Consider the following 18842-nt stretch of genomic DNA (forward strand, 5'->3'; position numbering starts at 1 on the left):
GTTTTTAGAAAGTTTTTACAATTAGCTGTAAATTCATTGCAAGACTACACAGGTATTTTCTCTCCCTTTAATATTGTTTACTTGCCTTTAAAGTATCTAGTGCAGACAGAGCTGCCTCTAAAGCTGGAATAGCCTCAGCTAGGTCACTCTCACACTCATTTTTCAGTGATTGGGCTTCCTCTGCTTTTTGTGTGGCTATTTCTTCATCAATACGAACTGTTTTACTCTTTGCTTCCACTGTCGCAGAATCTTTTTCTAACACCTGTAAAAATGTAAACAAGAAAATGGGGGACAGTTTTGTCATCAGGAAAAAGCCAGCAGCCTAAGGCTTGAGACATTACAAAGCAATCACAATGTTACCCTCTGTCTACTACCATTACAGGAACAGTGAACAGGAAACGAACCACTCTAAAGCAGCAGATATGTGTTGTTGTTTTTTTGTTATGTGATTAATTATATTTTTTTATTAATTTAATTTAAGTTATAAAAATCTCCCGCTTCCCACTTAAAGGGATGTTAAACAGTCTGTTTCATTGTTGTAACAGAAAAAGCACTAAACAGTGGCTTATCTTAATAGAAATTGTTGACATGTGTATTATTTATCATTTTAAATTTGGTTTACCTTTTATTTCTCTTTTTACACCACATTTGTGCAGTGTCCATTAATTCCTGTCACAGCCCTACAAGGAGGAGGGGCCTCCGCAGGAAGGTTTATCTTAGCCTGATCTCATAAAACTGCTAGGTTGGTTTACTATAAACTGAATAGACTAGAAGGGGTCAGCAACCTTGGGCCCCCAGATGTTTTGGAACTACATTTCCCATGATGCTGAGACACTCTTTAGGCTGTCTGAGCATCATGGGAAATGTAGTTCCAAAACATCTCGGGGCCCAAGGTTGCTGACCCCTGGACTAGATAATAGGGAGTCAGATTAGCTCACATTCAGAACTGGCAGAATAAAACTTAAAGGGACATAATACTCATATGCTAAATCACTTGAAACTGATGCAGTATAACTGTAAAAAGCTGACAGGAAAATATCACCTGAGCATCTCTATGTAAAAAAGGAAGATATTTTACCTCACAATCTCCTCAGCTCAGCATAGTTAGTTCTGTGTAAAAAGTTATACTTCACCTGCTCCCAGCTGCAGGTAAAAATAAAAAAAAATGAAGAAATGAACAGCAGCCAATCAGCATCAGCAGTGCTGAGGTCATGAACTCTTACTGTGATCTCATGAGATTTGACTTAACTCTCATGAGATTTCATAGTAAGCTTCCTTTACCTGATTGGTGAAATAATATGAGAGTTCACGAGGCTCATCCCCTAAGCTGTCCTAGGACAGACACACTAAAATGCTGCTTAGAAATCCTTTACAATGGGAGGTGGCTACTGAGGAACTTTTGAGGTAAAATATCTTTCTTTTTTACATAGAGATGCTCAGGTGATATTTTCTAGTCAGCTTTTTACAGCTATGCTGCATCACTTTCAAGTGTTTAAACATTTGGGTATTATGGCCCTTTAAGTTTTAACAATGTTCCACTCTTATCACACTGGGGACAGGGGCTACAGTGATGATTTCTAGCTGCTCATTTTGCAGGAAAACAAGTAAGTTATTTGCTGTGTTTTTACACAATCTGTTTATTTTTATGCTTACTATGATTTAGCATATTTGTTTTTACCAAAGGAGCACTGTTTAATATCCCCTTATCCTGGTACAGCATGGGTATGGCTATATGCAAATCAGCCTACCTATGTGCAGCATGTATGTATACATAATAGAATGCACACATATCCACATCAGACCTCCAAAATGTGCCTATCTGAGTGAGGAGCAGTCCCTCTGAAACAGCCACATGTCCTGACTTTCAGAATTTCTCTTACACCTGCTCCACAGAGTGCCTACACCTTTATATACAGTGATTAGAAAAATAATAACCTGTAAATTTGCTTGTGTCTCTATTAATATTTTACCTTCATAATAGCGGCATTTTCCACTTTGGCTTCTTCCAGTTTAGGCTGCAATTCAACAAGTTCTTTCTTCATTTCGCCTACCTAGATAAACATTTGCACTTCCATTAATAACCAAATTATAGGTTCAAGTAAAAAGAGAATAGACAGTCACATATGAAAACCTATTCGCCTTATCCAGAGCAGGGCACTCTTCCTCCTGTACTAGATTTGTTTAGTTTTGTTATGTTTTGTATTTTACCACAATCCTTGTCATTGTATAGCCCTAACATTGTACCCAACGCTACGGAATTTGGCGGCGCTATACAAATAAATGATAATAATAATAATATAGATTTGCTGATTACGCACTAGCTCTGATAAAGATTTCCAGGTAAAACATCAGCAGTCATATTTAAAATGAGTTTAGTGTGTGAAATACTTTAATATTAATATACATGTGTTTTGTTTTTTTATTCTATCCCTAACACTTTACTTCAAGTCTCCAGTCACACTTACTTTTCCCCCACTATTATGTGTTGGTCTTAAGTTCAACATAAATAACTCGCCGCTTGTAATATGAGGGGTTAGTGCACTCAGCAGTATCCATTAAAAATATAGGGTGCGATATAAAACAAAATGTTGGCTGCGCTACCATTCTCTGGTAAAACTATTTTACGTGTAATATCAGATTGTGCGCTATCAGATTGTGCGCTATTCTTAGTGGAAGGCTATCAATAACGCTCCATTTATAATCTAGGCCAGGGGTGTCAGACTTATTTGAGTCGCGGGCCATTTTTCATACAAGTGCAACTCACGTGGGCCGCACACTACCTACATATCTTGCCATTGCTAGACAATGCTTTTAAGAAGGTGACACATGCACTCCATCTGGTTGCTCTCACTCTAGCAGCCCTGTTCTGAGCGCACTCACAGTTTAGCATGCGCATGTGCATATATAACATTTCCTCTGCATTATAAACAGTGGATCACAATGTAGCGATAGACATATACCCGTTTATTTTTATTTTTAAAATGTAACCACCAGTAAGCAAGCACAACCCAGGTGCTGAACTAAAAATGGGCTGGCTCCTAAGCTTTACATTTTTGTTTTTCAAATAAAGATAGCAAGAGAATGAAGAAAAATTGATAATAGGGGTAAACTAGAAAGTTGCTTAATAATGCATGCTCTATCTGAATCATGAAAGAAAAAAAATGGGTTTCATATCCCTTTTAAAGGGACACTGAACCCAATTTTTTTCTGTCATGATTCAGGTAGAGCATGAAATTTTAATCAACTTTCTAATTTACTCCTATTATCAATTTTCTTTGTTCTCTTGCTATCTTTATTTTTATTTTATTTATTTATTTATTTTTTTGAAAAAACTTTATTAAAGGTAAAGCAAACAAATTACTGAAAAGAGAAAATCAGTATGACTGAGACCAACTGAAAGAAGGTCACATTACAAAGTTGTTTGCGATGACACAATCAGGCCCATTTATCAAGCTCCGTACGGAGCTTGAAGGGCCGTGTTTCTGGCGAGTCTTCAGACTCGCCAGAAACACAACTTATGAAGCAGCGGTCACAAAGACCCCTGCTTCATAACCCTATCCGCCTGCTCTGAGCAGGCGGACAGGAATCGCCGGAAATCAACCCGATCGAATACGATCGGGTTGATTGACACCTCCCTGCTGGCGGCCGATTGGCCGCGAGTCAGCAGGGGGCGGCGTTGCACCAGCAGCTCTTGTGAGCTGCTGGTGCAATGTTGAATGCGGAGAGCGTATTGCTCTCCGCATTTAGCGAGGTCTTGCGGACCTGATCTGCAGTGTCGGATCAGGTCCGCAAGCCCTTTGATAAATGGGCCCCAATATATAACAGTGAAATACAAAGAACAGAAACAACATAAGATAAATATAGTGCATTGCTGTTCTCTCAGGAAAGTATTTAAGTGTCAGTTGTAGAGGAATTGGGATATATATAATAAACGTTCATTAGTAGGATAATCCTTCGACCAACTGATTCCAAGCATATCTAATGCTAACTGGCTTGCAAGCTGTTGGACAAGTGGTTAAGGAGGTATATATGCATTGGGTCTAGAGTGCTTGTGGGTTCTAGAGGGGACGTGAGAAAGATGAAGTGTATTCAGGTTGGTGGTGGTGCTTGATTTAGATATTCTTCCCAGAGGAAGCAAATGGATTGATAATCATCCAAACGTTTACTTTGTGTGTAGTGGTGTTTTTCTAGCTGGAGAGATTGGGTGGTTATCTCTCTCCAGGTGTTAACTGATGGGAGGTGCAGTGATTTCCAATTTTTTGGGATAAGTCTTTTTGCTGAGTTGACCATAATGGTCAGCAATGCGAGTCTCAATTTACATTTAATCTTAGTAAATTTGTTAAAGAGGAAAAACCAGATGTTTAGGTCTAGAGTCGTTGAGAGTGCCCTTTCCATTTCAGTCTTGATTGTCATCCAGTAAGATTGAGCGATGGGACAAGCCCACCAAATGTGAGTGGGAGTACCTTCTGTGTTACAACCTCTCCAACAAGTTTGGGAGGATGTGGGGAAGATTATGTGCAGTCGGGACGGTGTGTAGTACCATCTGCATAAGAATTTAATATTCATCTCTAGTGTGTATATAGAAGATGAGGATTTGGTCATGGATGAGAAGATATGGTACCTTGTTTTGGGGGGTTAGTGTGCGTCAATCTCTTTTTCCCATTTGTCTACATAGGAAGGAAGTGAGGTAGTGTATGGGTGCATAAGAATTTGATAGGAGACCTTTGTTTACGGCTTCTCGGGTACAGATACTCTCGAAATTAGTTAAGTTGCGCATGAGTTGGGTTTTGTGTGGATGTCTCATAAGAAAATCTGACATTTGAAGGTAGCGAAACCAATTTTCATATGCAGGACCTAGATAGGGGGTAATCTCAATTTGAGTTTTGAGTTTACCATTATCTATGAGGATATGGCAAGGGATGGACTTGTTTATGTGAGGTTTCAACACTGCTTGCTTTGGTTGTTGAAAGGGGAAATCTAAGTTTTCTAAAATGGGGGTCAGGGGAGAGGGTATTGTGGATATGTAACTGTGTTTTTTAATTAATGTATCCCATAGATGAAAAGCTTCAGCAATTATTAAAGGAAGAGGAACTGGTAGGTTCCTCGATTTCGGGGAGAGCCAACACTTGCTCCCAAGTTGGTTAGTGTTGGATAGGTGATATTCTAAAAGAACCCACTCTTTGTGCGGCGAATGCTTGTACCAGTTGATAATTCTGGTAAGGAAGGTGGCCAATCTGTACTGTTGCAGATTTGGGATCCACAAGCCTCCTAAATCCTTCGGGTGATAGAGGGTTGCAGTTGCAATTCGGGGACGCTTATGTTGCCAAATATATTTCATGATTAGTTTTTGCAGATTATGTATTAGTGGTAACGATAAGGGAATGCGGAGGGTCTGGAAAAGATAAAGTAGTTTTGGGAGAAGTATCATTTTAACAGCATTGATCCTGCCCACCCATGATAGAGGTTTGTTGCTCCAGGAACGTAGGAGAGCTTGTGTCGTTATGGTTATGTCTTTGAAATTTGTATCTAGTAATGTGGGCTTGTAAGGGGAGATGTATATTCCCAAGTATTTAATGGATTGTTGCTGTGTGCAAAAATGAGCAAGTGATTGTATTATTTTCAGTACATCTGCCTGAAGCCCAATGGGAAGGAGTTCTGATTTGGAAATATTGATTCTGAAATTGGAAAAATTACCGTAGGTGTTTAAAGTTTGGTGGAGGGGGGGAATCGAGGAAGCTGGCTGTGTGAGTGTTAAAAATATATCATCCGCATATAGAGAAGTCTTATATTCATATTGATCAAATTTGAAACCTTGGATAGCAGCATTTTTTCGGATATGGGAGGCCAGAACCTCCATGGCAAGTACAAATAGTATGCGAGAAAGGGGTCAGCCCTGTCTTGTACCATTGGAGATCTGAAATGGGCGGGATAATGTATCATTTAATTTGACTTTGGCTAGTGGTTTATTGTATAAGGAGAAAATCTTACCTATAAAGGCTTGATCAAATCCGAATTTAGTAAGTGTCGTTCCCAGGAATTGCCAATTTAGCCTATCAAAGGCTTTCTCTGCGTCCATAGAAATGAACGCAGAGGGTATATTGTGTTTATGGGCATATTCCATGAGATGCAAAATTTTAATAGTATTATCTTTTGTTTCCCTATGAGGGGTAAACCCTGCTTGATTTAAATGAATTAAAGATGCTAATACAGTGTTAATACGGGTTGCAAGTATTTTTGCGTACAATTTGATATCTGTATTGAGAAGAGATGTTGGGCGAAAGTTCGCTGGAACGGTGGGTGGTTTGCCTGGTTTGGGAATAACAACTACGTGGGCTTCTAGCATAGATTGGGGGAAGGGATTGTTATGGGACACTTCATTAAAAAGATGTGTAAGATGTGTTGTGAGTACTGATGACAATGTATAGTAGTTTTGCCTGATAAGCCATCCGGGCCCGGACTTTTCCCGTTATTTAATTATTTAACGGCTGCTAGCAATTTGTGATTGGAGATGGGCTTATTAAGGTCTTTGAGTTGGTCAGGTGAAATTGTGGGTAATTGTGCACTGGAAACGTAGTCAGTCATGGATAGGGGTGATACTTGCACTGACTTGTCTATTTGTAGATTATAAAGAGCGACGTAGTAGTCATGAAAAGATTGAAGGACGTCCTTGGTAGTTTTAAGAGTAATTGAGGATTTGGGTTGATGGATTTTATAGATATACGACTTAAATTTTTTCAATTTCAGTGATCTAGTGCAAGTCAAGCTTTATGCAAATTGTTTGTTATAAGGGGATCATTTGGGGATAGCTTATGGGCAAGGTCTAATTTAGCAAGTGAGTCTGACAGGGTCTTATAGGACTGTCTATGTGTTTTTAAATGTTGAGCTTTAAGCTTAATCAGCTCTCCTCTAAGCACACATATGTGTGCTTCCCATAAAGTGTATTTGCTGTCAACCGAGTGCATGTTGAGAGTGAAATATTCTTTGATGGTTTTACTAAGGTGTGTAATTGTATCTGGGTTGCTTAGGAGGTTTTCATCAAGTCTCCATTGGTATGGTGTTATGGGAATGTTGTACCAAGATAGTTGGAGTTTCACGGTGGAATGGTCCGACCATGATGTGGGGGATATGTCACATTTATTAACTAGGGCTAATGCTGCTTGGTTTGAGAGTATATAGTCAAGGCGGCTGTTGGATTTATTGGGGTGAGAGAAAAAAGTGTAATCACGTGTTTCTTGGTGAATAAAACGCCAAGTATCATACAAATTGAGATTTCTCATTCCCTTCCAAAGAGTTTTTGTTATTTGTTTTGATATTTTAATGTTGGGGTTTGAGATGTCCTTAGAGGGATATAAGGGGATATTAAAGTCCCCAGCGATAAAGGTAGGTCCCTTAGTGATAGCTGTTATTTTGTTAAGGATATTTTTGAAAAATGCAGTTTGATTAGTGTTCGGGGCGTATATATTTATCAGTGTGATGGGCCTGCCATAGAGTAAGCGTACCAGGCCTAGGTATCTGCCTTCAGTGTCTTTAGCAGATTGTATAAGTGTGAAAGGGATTGATGATTTATTAATGAGAATGCGGACTCCACCCCTTTTAGAACTGTTGGAACTATGGTAATGGGTGGTAAAGGTCTTGCCAAATTATTTATGCTCTTTGTTACGTTTAAAGTGCGTCTCCTGAAGAAACAATATATCTACTTGTCTTTTAGATAGATCGAGTAGAGCTTTCGATCTCTTATGGGGTGAATTCAAACCTCTTGCATTTTGGGTAAGAAGGGTTAACTTTTGCACTGCCTCTTTGGTGTTGTTAGCCATAACTATTACAGGTAAGGTGGATGGATATCTGGTGGTTGGGGAGGGGGGAACATCTCAGTGGTGTAATGTATATATGAGAGCAAATGGGTTCCTGCAAATGAGAACATATTCAACAAACATTTTGATGATTAAAAAGTCATAAAAAACAGTGAAATATTAACAACAATATTAAACATGAAGTTATCAACAAGGTGAACAAAAGGGGAAAAAACTCTCTTCCTATTATAGGGCATAAATGAGAGTGGTTAGGGGGTATGACCACTACTAGCCCTATGGAATGTGGGTTAAGTTGGTTTGGTGAAGCCGGATACCCTGGCAGAGGGGGTAAGAACGGAAGGGGTATGGGAGGGTATGGTGTATGGGTGGGGTGGAAGGATGGAAAAGGGAGAGGAAGGGGGGCTGGGAGGGCGGGGATAGTTATAAGGAGATATAAGTAAAGTTATTCATAAAGTATCAAGAGATTACAAACACATTGTACAGTTACTTGCACGATCTGACAGGGGACTTCAGTCACATGTCTGTACAATGTTCAAAGTCTGTGCAAACTAAAGGCGAAGAAGTTATTAGGTGGCATGAGGTGAAGAAGCAGGGCTTTAAGAGTTTTGGCTTCCAGGTGAGGCCACAGCTGGTTTATTCTTCTTTTGTAGGACGGTGTGCCAAGAATCGGCTGGTGGATTTTGCGTCTTGGGTAGAGAAGGTAGGGAGTGGGTGAGGGAGGAGGACCCAGAAGGGGGGTCTAGGTCCAGTGTGGAGCAAAAGTTTGGGATATCTTCTGGAGTCCTACATATGTGGCGGGAATTGTTCCTGATGGTCCAGATGTGCGTTGGGAATCCCCAACAATATGGAATCTTTTTATTCCGTAACAGAGTGATGATTGGGGCAAAATCTTTCCTCCGCTGCAAAGTCCGTGTCGAAAGGTCCTGAAAAAATTGCAGAACATTACCTCTGAACCGTATAGGTTGATTCTTTCTGGATTGAGATAAGAGCATCTATTTTTCTTGGAAATTCTTAAAACGAATTACAATGTCTCTGGGTGGCGCTGAGTCAGGTGGTTTAGGTCTTAAAGTCCTCTGTGCTCGAACCCAAGGGATCTCCGTTGGGAAAGATGGGTCCTTTAGGTGTTGAAATAAGGCTTGAAGGTAAACCGGAAAGTCTTTTGGTAACACAGACTCAGGTACACCTCTAATGCGCATATTTTTGCGTCTACTGCGGTTCTCTAAGTCATCCAATTTTTCTTGAAGTGACACAATAGTTTCTTGCTGTGAGGTGAGCTGGTCTGTGAGGTGTTGAATATCATATTTCATAGAATCCTGGTTACCTTCCAAGGTTTCCACCTGAAAGCCAAGTGTATGTATATCCTGTCTCATCTCAGCCAATTCCTCTCTGATACATGACCGCACTATGTCTGTGATGTCCTGTTTCGTAGGGAGATTCTGTAAGAATGTAGCTGGTAACTGGGAATCTGTTGTTTGGGGAATGCAGTGCTGCAAGTCCTGAGTGGTATTTGCTGCAAATTTTCCTTTTTGCTTTTGATTAGTAGGAGACATTTCTGCAGTGTCTGAACCTTGTAGGAATGAGGTCATTGTTAAAAGTTTACCTGTCGCAGGTTTCACCAACTTATCTTGTTTTAAAATGTGTCTAGTTGACATGTTAGATAATTTAGATGTTCAACCTGAGTGTATGAGAGCTTTCAGTCTCAGGAAAGTATTTATTGAAAGTTTCAATACAATTACGAGGGGGGGAAAAAAAAGCAACTTTTGCTATTTTGATCTTATTGACAGTCACTATTGCAGTAAACAAGGATCTCAATAATTAGGGCTCAGATTAACCTCTCATGTGCATGGATAGGATGATTGCAAAGTGATGCTTTGTAGGCCTCAGCTATTCCCCAGGCTGGAGACTGTTTACCGATAGGTATTGAGGTTTCTTTGTTCTGTGATTAACACCACTACACTGATTTGGAGAGGGGGTAGGATAAGCTAATATCTCTTGAAGTATGTGTGCATAAATTGCTAAAATGCTGGTTTAGATAGCTCACCTTTTCCGGTCCGGTGTAGGCCCAAGCCAGGGACTAAATTTGAAACTGGTATCCGGATTCAAGCATACACCCTCTGGATCGTTACCAGATCGTTTTTGAAGTCTCTGAGCTTCTTGATTACAGACTGGGGCTCCTTTCTGTGTAGGTTGATGGTTGTGATGCCCCTAATTCATGCTGGTTGTGTTGGCTGGGAGGGCTGGGTAGGCCGGAATAGGCCGGATTAAAAAAAATTGTCTATTTTCGTCCAGTCTTTGTTTGAACAGTTGCTGGATGGTAGAGGAGCTTTAGGGGTGTTTGGGAGCAGGATGGCAAGGATAAACAGTTGGATTTTGGGCTTTAGTGGCAGAGCTCCGGTGTTATGCTGCTCTCATGTCAGCAGCCGGCTCTGCCCCCCCTCTTGCTATCTTTATTTTAAAAGCAGGAATGTAAATCTTAGCAGCCAGCCGATTTTAGGTTCAGCACCATGGCTAGCGCTTGCTTATTGGAGGCTTACATTTACCCACCAATAAGCAAGCATAACCCAGGTTCTCAACCAAAAATGGGCCGGCTCCTATGCATTACATTCCTGCTTTTTAAATGAAGAAAGCAAGAGAACGAAGAAAAATTGATAATAGGAGCAAATTAGAAAGTTTCCAAAAAATTGCATGCATCTAAATCATGAAAGAAAAAATTTGGGTTTAGTGTCCCTTTAAAGTGAAAGTAAACCCTAGCGTTGTATAAACGCTAGGATTTACTTTGAAACAAATAAAGGGCACTTTCATTCATGAAGTATAAGATACTTCATGTAGAAAGCTCCTTTATTTGTTTCAACCGATTGCCGATTTTAGCTGCTACAGCAGCCCACGGCTAAAAAAAATTTTGGCTAAGAGGTGACGTTTTCACCTCTTAGCCAATAGCAGTGCAGTAAATCCGGCTTGGCGCCCATGGGAGCCGGATTTACCGCACTGCTATTATACAACGCTAGGGTTTACTTTCACTTTAAGTCTTTTAGCACCCATGCTCTAAGACATTTGCATAATATACATAGACCTGACTCATCTCATGGCAAATATAAGTAAATACATATATTTATAACTTTATATAAAAACATAAAGCGCCAAACCATAGCTGAGAGTGTCTTAAATAATAAAACGTACTTATCGAAAGACACCCATCCACATATAGCAGATAGCCAAACCAGTACTGAAAAAGTATCAGTAGAGGTAATGGTATATGAGAGTATATCGTCGATCTGAAAAGGGAGGTAGGAGATGAATCTCTACGACCAATAACAGAGAACCTTTGAAAAGATTTCCCGAGATGGAAACCATAAAAATCAATAGGCGATACTCCCTTCACGTCCCTCTGACAAACAATGTACTCTGAGAGGAATTGGGCTTCAAAATGCTGAGAAGCGCATATCACAGAAGAAAATCAAGCACAAACTTACTTCACTGCCTCCATAGGGAGGAAAAGTTTGTAAAAACTGAATTGTGGGTGTGGTGAGGGGTGTATTTATAGGCATTTGAGGTTTGGGAAACTTTGCCCCTCCTGGTAGGATTGTATATACCATACGTCACTAGCTCATGGACTCTTGCCAATTACATGAAAGAAATATAATTGTTGAACTACTTAACTGGGCTAGATTTTGGCACCCATGTTGTAAAGATATAGCATTCTTACTTTGAAAAAAAAATAAAATATATTATATTTTCACCAATAATACTAACCTGAGATTCAGCAAAAGCCAGTTTATCCAAACCGTTAGTGTATCTCTTTTTTGCCTTCATCACAGTATCACGCTTTTGAGATAAAAGCTGTCGGAAAGCTGCTATAAGTTCTAGATAGGAAGTAGGAGTCACATAATTATGTCTTCCTAAGTCTTTCAAAAACCTGTAAACAACAGTAATTAAATGTAAAAATATTAAGTTATAAAATATATTTTTTTACAATTTTTTTTTTATTAAAAAAAATAGTTTTTAACTTTATTTGATATTATTTAAGGGACAAAAAATCCAAAAGAAAATGCTTTGTATTAGAGCATTTTATTAATGTACTAGTGCTTGCATATAACTATATGTTTCCCCTCTGACTAAGCACTAGTAACAGCGCAAAACGCGTCAGCGAACTATTGGTAACTACTCTCCATGTAATATTTTTAAATTAATAATGCAATAAAGGCTCTAAAACTCAAGTGCAACCTTCTATTTTAGCTGAAATATGTATCGGATTATGTATCTGGCACGGTTCTGACGCTTTCATTTTGCACCCAGTGCACTATGGGATTTGTAGTCTAAGCCTGAACAAAGAGAGGTACATATCTTATCTGGTATAGTAGTGTTTATAAGTTGGTGCAGTTGTATCTCTGTATATTGTAATAAGTACTATTGTAGCACTTTATAGAGGAGAAGGACCAACATTCAGTTGTACAATTTATTACAAATGTTCTTGATAGGGGAAGTGCAATTACTCTCTGTAATTTGTATGTGTATTTTCTTACTAACATCATTATGAACCAAATCATTTCTATGATACATTTGAATAAGACGACTTACTTGTCTGACAGAGCTATAGCTGAAGTGTGAAAGTGTTTACAGATTGGTACAACTTCTTGATGTTCATTACTTGTCATTTCCAGGGTCTCCAGGAATTTAACAGCTACCCGCTCCAGGGCATCTTCAGGCCAAGGCTAAAAGATATAATAAATATGTGTTAGTATTTTAACAATAAAGGGAAACTGAACCCAAATTTTTTCTTTCATGATTCAGATAGAACATGCAATTTTTTCTTTCATGATTCAGATAGAACATGCTATTTTGTAATTTACTCATATTATCAATTTTTCTTTATTCTCATGGTATCTTTTTTTGAAAAAGCAGAAATGTAAGCTCACGAGCCAGCCCATCTTTGGTTCAGCACCTGGTAGCGCTTGCTGATTGCTGGCTAAATGTAGCCACCAGTCAGCAAGCATTATCCAGGGTGCTGAACCAAAAATGGGCCAGCTACTAAGCTTAGATTCCTGCTTTTTCAAAGAGGATACCAAGAAAACAAAGAACAATTGATAACAGGTGTGAATTAGAAAGTTGCTTAAAATTGCATGTTCTATCTGAATCATGAAATAAAAAAAATTGACTTCAGTATCCCTTTAAAGAATAAACCTTAATACAGAATTTTAATCTTTTGGGTTTTTTTTATGAATTCCTCTAAGATACTTATTTCTAAAGTCACGGAAATCAGTCAACAGAAATGTCTTGTAATTACAAGGGGTATACTATCTCTTTAAAGCTATGTGGAGTCATATAATTTTATTCTGCCCATAAATTGGCTTGTTAGCCCATCCAAGGATGTGGTTTGGCTTAATCTAAAAATTACCCTTGTCCCAATGAATATGGAGCATGGAACATGAATACACTAGTATTTAGAAGACACCAATTATTCAATTTGAGTGCCAGCTCTTTAAAATAGTATTTAATTTTGAAAATAGTGGGATTTCCATGGGTGCAGCCATGTTGAAACTTAGGTTTCCCTTCTCTAATCTCTTCTGCTGGAGACAATTAGGGACAAATGAAATTGTGTAAAAACGTCTGTGCAGAATATAGCGGTATGAAAGGAACATAAACTCCCTTAACTAAACATTCTGTTTTCTTTATATTTTATGGCATTTCTTTACTCAGACCTGGTATATTTGCTGGTACTGCAAACTAACACAGACTATTTGGATAAAAATATTTAAACATATCGGCATTAATTAAAGTGAATGTACTTCCATCTCCAGAACTACTTGCATTTAATTTAAATATAGGTAAGAACATTATATAACATAGCCCTTAAATGGGCAATGCATTCAAATGGTTTCATTGTTACATCTAAACAAGATTAAAAAAAATACATTACATTTTAAAATTGTATATTCCTGTGTTAAGCAGATCCACTGTTTCTTCTCAAACTTGTCGAGGTTTGTCCCTTACTACTAGTATATCTTGTAATTGTACAGAATACATTTTTCTTTACCTGGAACCAGTCAATAGTGCAGCAGTTGATGAGAGAAGGGAACTGTCGCAGACGATTGCGGAAAGCTTCTCCTATAGGGCTAAAGGCAACGACTATGTGGAGGTTTTCTTTACAACGATTCACGAAAAAGGCGTACAAAGCCAAAGGACTGAGCTCCGCGTTTTTATTTCCAGCCTGTGCAACTGTGCGAACACCCTAAAGCAAGTAGAGATAACAGTAACACAACACGGAATTATAAATCTTTATTTCAACTTTTTTTTTTTTCTCTCTTTTGATCATTCATGTGGTATAGAAGTTCAGCAACTTTTGTTGCACTTTCTGATAGATGAAAATTATATTACAGATATTTAGGAAATTGTGCAAAAAGTGCAATTCTAATTTTTTTTTTTTTATTTAAAAAATTGTTAAACAAGTAAACAAAATAATTGCAAGGGCTCAGAAGAATCATTCACAGCTTTTTAAATGAAGCCACATTAACCCCAGTCCTATATTAAGAGGGAAATTACCCTTAAAGGACTAAATTTTCTTCAGAGAACATCTTCACCTCCTCCTAGTTACAGAGGCAAAGAATGACTGGGGGAGTATGGGTAGTGGGAGAATACTTAAAGGGACATGAAACTCAAACATTTTCTTTCATGATTCAGATAGAGAATACAATTTTCAACAACTTTGCAATTTACTTATATTATTTAATTTGCTTCCTTCTCTTTGCTAAATGGCTTATTTAGGTAAGCTCAGAAGCAGCAAAGAACTTAGGTTCTAGCTGCTGATTGGTGGATGCATATATATACTGATTTTCTTTTTTTTTTTTGCAATTTTTTTTTATTGAGGTCAATATTTCATTTTACATCTTATGCACTTTGTTTTGCTTGTTTCAAATTAATACAGAGTGTCACAAACATACACGTAGAAAAATTAAGAAAATGTTCAACAGTTCTTACTACCAGGGTTCCCATATAAGGCAGAAGTCATTAATCTGTCTTCTCTCTCCATATTTTGGATATAATTTACACAGTCTACTACTCCCTGCCATCCAGGGGGTTGGTCTTCTTTCCAGTTACTTGCAATGAGTAGTTTGGTGGAAGTGAGGATGTACAATAGTAGACACTGTTTGGGTTTGGGAATTTTTTCTATACCTAAGTGCAGTATTGCTAGGGCCGGGTCTAGTACCTCCAGGAGACCTCAGACTTTGCAGGTTATTTCCACTCTTGACCAATAATGTGCAAGCTTTGCACAAGACCACCAGACATGGAGGGGGGTTCCCAGTCCTCCGCATCCCCTCCAGTACATAGGGGAGTGCAGTGCTCGGGGTAGAGTTTCTGTAGTTTTGCTGGCACCAAGTGCCACCTTGTTATGATCTTATAATACAGCTCATATAGTGTGACACAGTGAGTTATATTTTTAGTAAGGCTAATCGCGTTAGTCCAGTCCTCTGATGCATAGGTCAGTTGTAGCTCTTTTTCCCAAGCCTACATATGTACCGTTTTGGGGGAGATCAGCTCTTCTAATAGACAATTATAATGTATGGAGAGAAGTTTATGTAGTTGGAGGTTAGTCACCCATCTCGTTTCCCAGGGGGTAAGATCATGCAGATTATCTTCCAGGAAGCCCCAAGATTTCATCAAAGATCTCAATCTTAACAGATCGAATGTAAATTTGGGGGTTAGCGATGGAAGAATTAGCATATCTGAGTGGGGGCGTAATTGGTTGTTATAATAAAAGTCTTGTAGGCAGGTTATGTTCGTCTGGACCCATGTATTAAGGTGTGTGTCTGGGAGCCCCTGCAACAGTCCTCTTACAGAATGTATAGGTGAGGGATGAGGGGCGATTAATTTATTATGTCTTAATTTGTACCAGGCCTGCTGGCAACCCTTCACTATGGCATTGGCAATGTGTATTTTAGATTGTCGATGTGGGGAAAGCCAAAGTAGGTCCGCCAAGCCGACAAACGCCGGCAATGAGGCCTGCTCAAGGTCTCTATATACTGATTTTCATTGGCTCACCCATGTGTTCAGTTAGAAACCAGTAGTGCATTGCTACTCCTTCAGCAAATGATACCAAGAGAATTAAACAAATTAGATAACAGAAGTAAATTAGAAAGTCGTTTAAAATTGTATTCTAAATCTGAATCGTGAAAGCAAATTTTTTGGTTTCATGTCCCTTTAAGCTCTGGCTGGGGTGTTCTTTGCCTCTGAGAACAGTAATTGAATGACAATGGAAAGAAATGGAGCCCTTAAAGGGATATAAAACCTTATGTTTGTTTTACGATTCAAATAGAACATACTATTTCAAACAACTTTCCAATCTACTTCTATTATCAAATTTGCTTCATTCTCTTGGTATCCTTTGTTGAAGGAGCAGCAAATCAATACTGGGAGCTAGCTGAACACATCTGGTGAGCCAATGACAAGAGGCCTATATGTGCAGCCACCAATCAGCAGCTAACTCCCAGTAGTGCATTGCTGCTCCAGAGCCTACCTATGTATGCTTTTCAACAAAGGATACCAAAAGAACAAAGCAAATTAAATAATAGAAGTATATTGGAAAGTAGTTTACAATTGCATGCCCTATCATAATTTTGAAAGAAAATTTTTGGGTTTTATGTCCCTTTAAGTAACATTAATATTTTATAAATAACAGAAAATCTGCCGCCACCCGGCTACTTCATAATGCCGCCCAGCTGGCAAAATGTTCTGTGGATAACACTGATATTTATTTAAAAAAAAAAGTATGAAAATATCTTGATATATTTACCTCCATTATTTCCTGCTTTTCATCTGCTGCAAATAGATTAGGTACCTCTCCGGTGTTGAGTAAACTATCTACGTCCTCCAGAAAAGCTTCATCTTTTATCTGCGTATCTGTGATGAGAAATACGGTTTTCTGACCTTTTGCGCCAGCGTTCCTCAAGAGACCCTGTAGACAAATGTATTTTATTTCACGGATTGATCCAACCAGAAATGCAGACAGTTCTTTAAGCAAACCAATCATTAGAACGTTTGTATGCTCTGCTGCATATTGCACTATATCAAATGATTTAGCTACACAAATACTCATGGTCAGATACATATGACTTAAAGGGCTATCGTTATAGTAATAAAATGAAACCCTTTAATGTGCATGACCCAGTTGTGTAACCAGTGCTTCTGACTGTGTCAGCGGCAGTTCTCTGCAGGTACCGTGTGGTACTTTAACTGTGTGTTTAACCCTTATCTTTGCCTCAGTGATAACATTACATGCGCTAATGCTTCTTTTAAAAATGTCTCCTGATTTTGTGTTAACTTTTATTGTATGCGAATCAGATTGCTTATGCAGCAGCAGGTGCCAAGTACAGGTAATACCTTGATCTATGACATCCCTGGCACTTTGAATGTGCACTGGTTAAGAATAGGTGTGCATGTTCATTTTAATTTGACTTTTATGCCACTTAAAAAAAAAAAAGAATGTTTTAATTTATCCTGTGCATCATGGGTAAAAATAGCACTTCAGATTACCCATATTGTTACCAGTGAGGGCTGCAATATAATGGGCTTTCTGTCAGTCAAGATATAAACCATAACATAACCCTAAACTATTATAATGGCTTCTGCTTCTACACTAACCAACATAGATGTTGTACCTTTATTTCAAATGCTGTATTGTAAGCTCCAATATTTAATTGAAATACATTTTTTATTAAGCATTTGTCATAATACACATTATACACCTGATCAGATAAATTTCTTCTATTAAAGTCAACTTTTGAACCCTCCGATTATGTCTTTATATACTTGTTCCTCTCTGTAGTCCTTATCGAAGGCATTAATGTTACTGTCCCCTAAGATCTTCTTCCTTGGTCAGCAACCTATGTTATCCAGTCTAGTTACCCAATCTCGGCCTGCAGGAGAAATGCTCAACTTTTCAAATTTTTAACTAATAAAACTGATAAAAACAGCAAAACAATTCAAACAATTCACTGCACGTCTCCCGTCTAATCATACCCTGTGTGTTACATCCCCGACGCTATAAGGTAAGTAGGGCATGTCTTCATAATTCTCTCCATAGCAGCTTCCACTTAAGGGAGATCCCTTCAAAATATTCCACATTATAAGCTGTTACCCTTTAGAATCCAATAGTACCAAACTTTACCAAAAGACTCCAATGTATCCTAAATGTATGCCGCTGATTCATACATCCTAAAAGTATTCTCGATTCTGCTCCGCACCTCCATCCAGCTCGGTACCCCTATCTTCCAATATTTAGCTATCGCTATACGTGTTACAGTGCATACAATTCTTATAAAGGTGTTTATGTATTTATTATATTTAGAGTTTTTATCATTCAACAGGGCTTGCTGTGGATTGCTGTGGACTCAGATCCATATGTTCCTCTAGAATTGTAGATATAAAATTCGACAAATCAGACTAAATTTCTTTAACTTTGGGACATTCCCACCACATATGGAAATAGGTACCTGCAGTCAAACACCCTCTATAGCAGTTTCGAGAACCCCCTCGAAACATGTGTGCTGTCTTTATCGGGGTCAGGTACCACCTGAAAGTAGTTTTAATACAGTTCTCTCTTAGATCCGCACTAAGCAATCCTTTACTAGATTTATATAATATTTTAGCCCAAATTTCCACCTCCAATTCCCTATCTAGATCTTTCTCCCATTGGAGGGCACTGGCAGATTTAGTTCTATTTGTTGTTGTTTGTATAGCTAAGTATAAATGAGATATAGCCTGTTTTGGTCTAGAAGGAGCGCAGCACAATCTCTCATAAGCAGTTTTAGCCGTTGGAGTGTGAAGTAATTTCATGTAGGTCCGCATAGCTGTTACTATCTGTAAATAAAGAAACCACTGCAGCTTAATTGGATCTATTTTCTGTTGAAGCTTGGCAAAGGTCATAATCTCCCCCCCATCCATAAAGTCTGCTATTCTATAGAGATCTTTATGTGCCCATTTATCTATTAGTATTTTAGCATCTTTTGGTAGTAGGTACCCTAAGGGCATCATAAGTGA

The 18842-nt window shown here is 38.5% G+C and overlaps 1 protein-coding gene across 1 annotated transcript in view; it reads right to left on the reverse strand.

The window, feature by feature from the left end:
• Nucleotides 1-18842, reverse strand: part of DNAH12 (dynein axonemal heavy chain 12) — a 300387-nt gene that overhangs the window by 87677 nt on the left and 193868 nt on the right. Inside the window, exons 43-48 of the mRNA XM_053689370.1 lie at nt 16597-16758; nt 13843-14037; nt 12387-12520; nt 11562-11724; nt 1971-2051; nt 86-262 (exon numbers count right to left, since the gene is read on the reverse strand). Of these exons, the coding sequence (XP_053545345.1) occupies nt 86-262; nt 1971-2051; nt 11562-11724; nt 12387-12520; nt 13843-14037; nt 16597-16758 (912 nt within the window). The remainder of the gene's footprint in view (nt 1-85; nt 263-1970; nt 2052-11561; nt 11725-12386; nt 12521-13842; nt 14038-16596; nt 16759-18842) is intronic.

This window comes from Bombina bombina, chromosome 7 (genome assembly GCF_027579735.1).
Source record: "Bombina bombina isolate aBomBom1 chromosome 7, aBomBom1.pri, whole genome shotgun sequence".
Classification (NCBI taxonomy): Eukaryota; Metazoa; Chordata; class Amphibia; order Anura; family Bombinatoridae; genus Bombina; species Bombina bombina.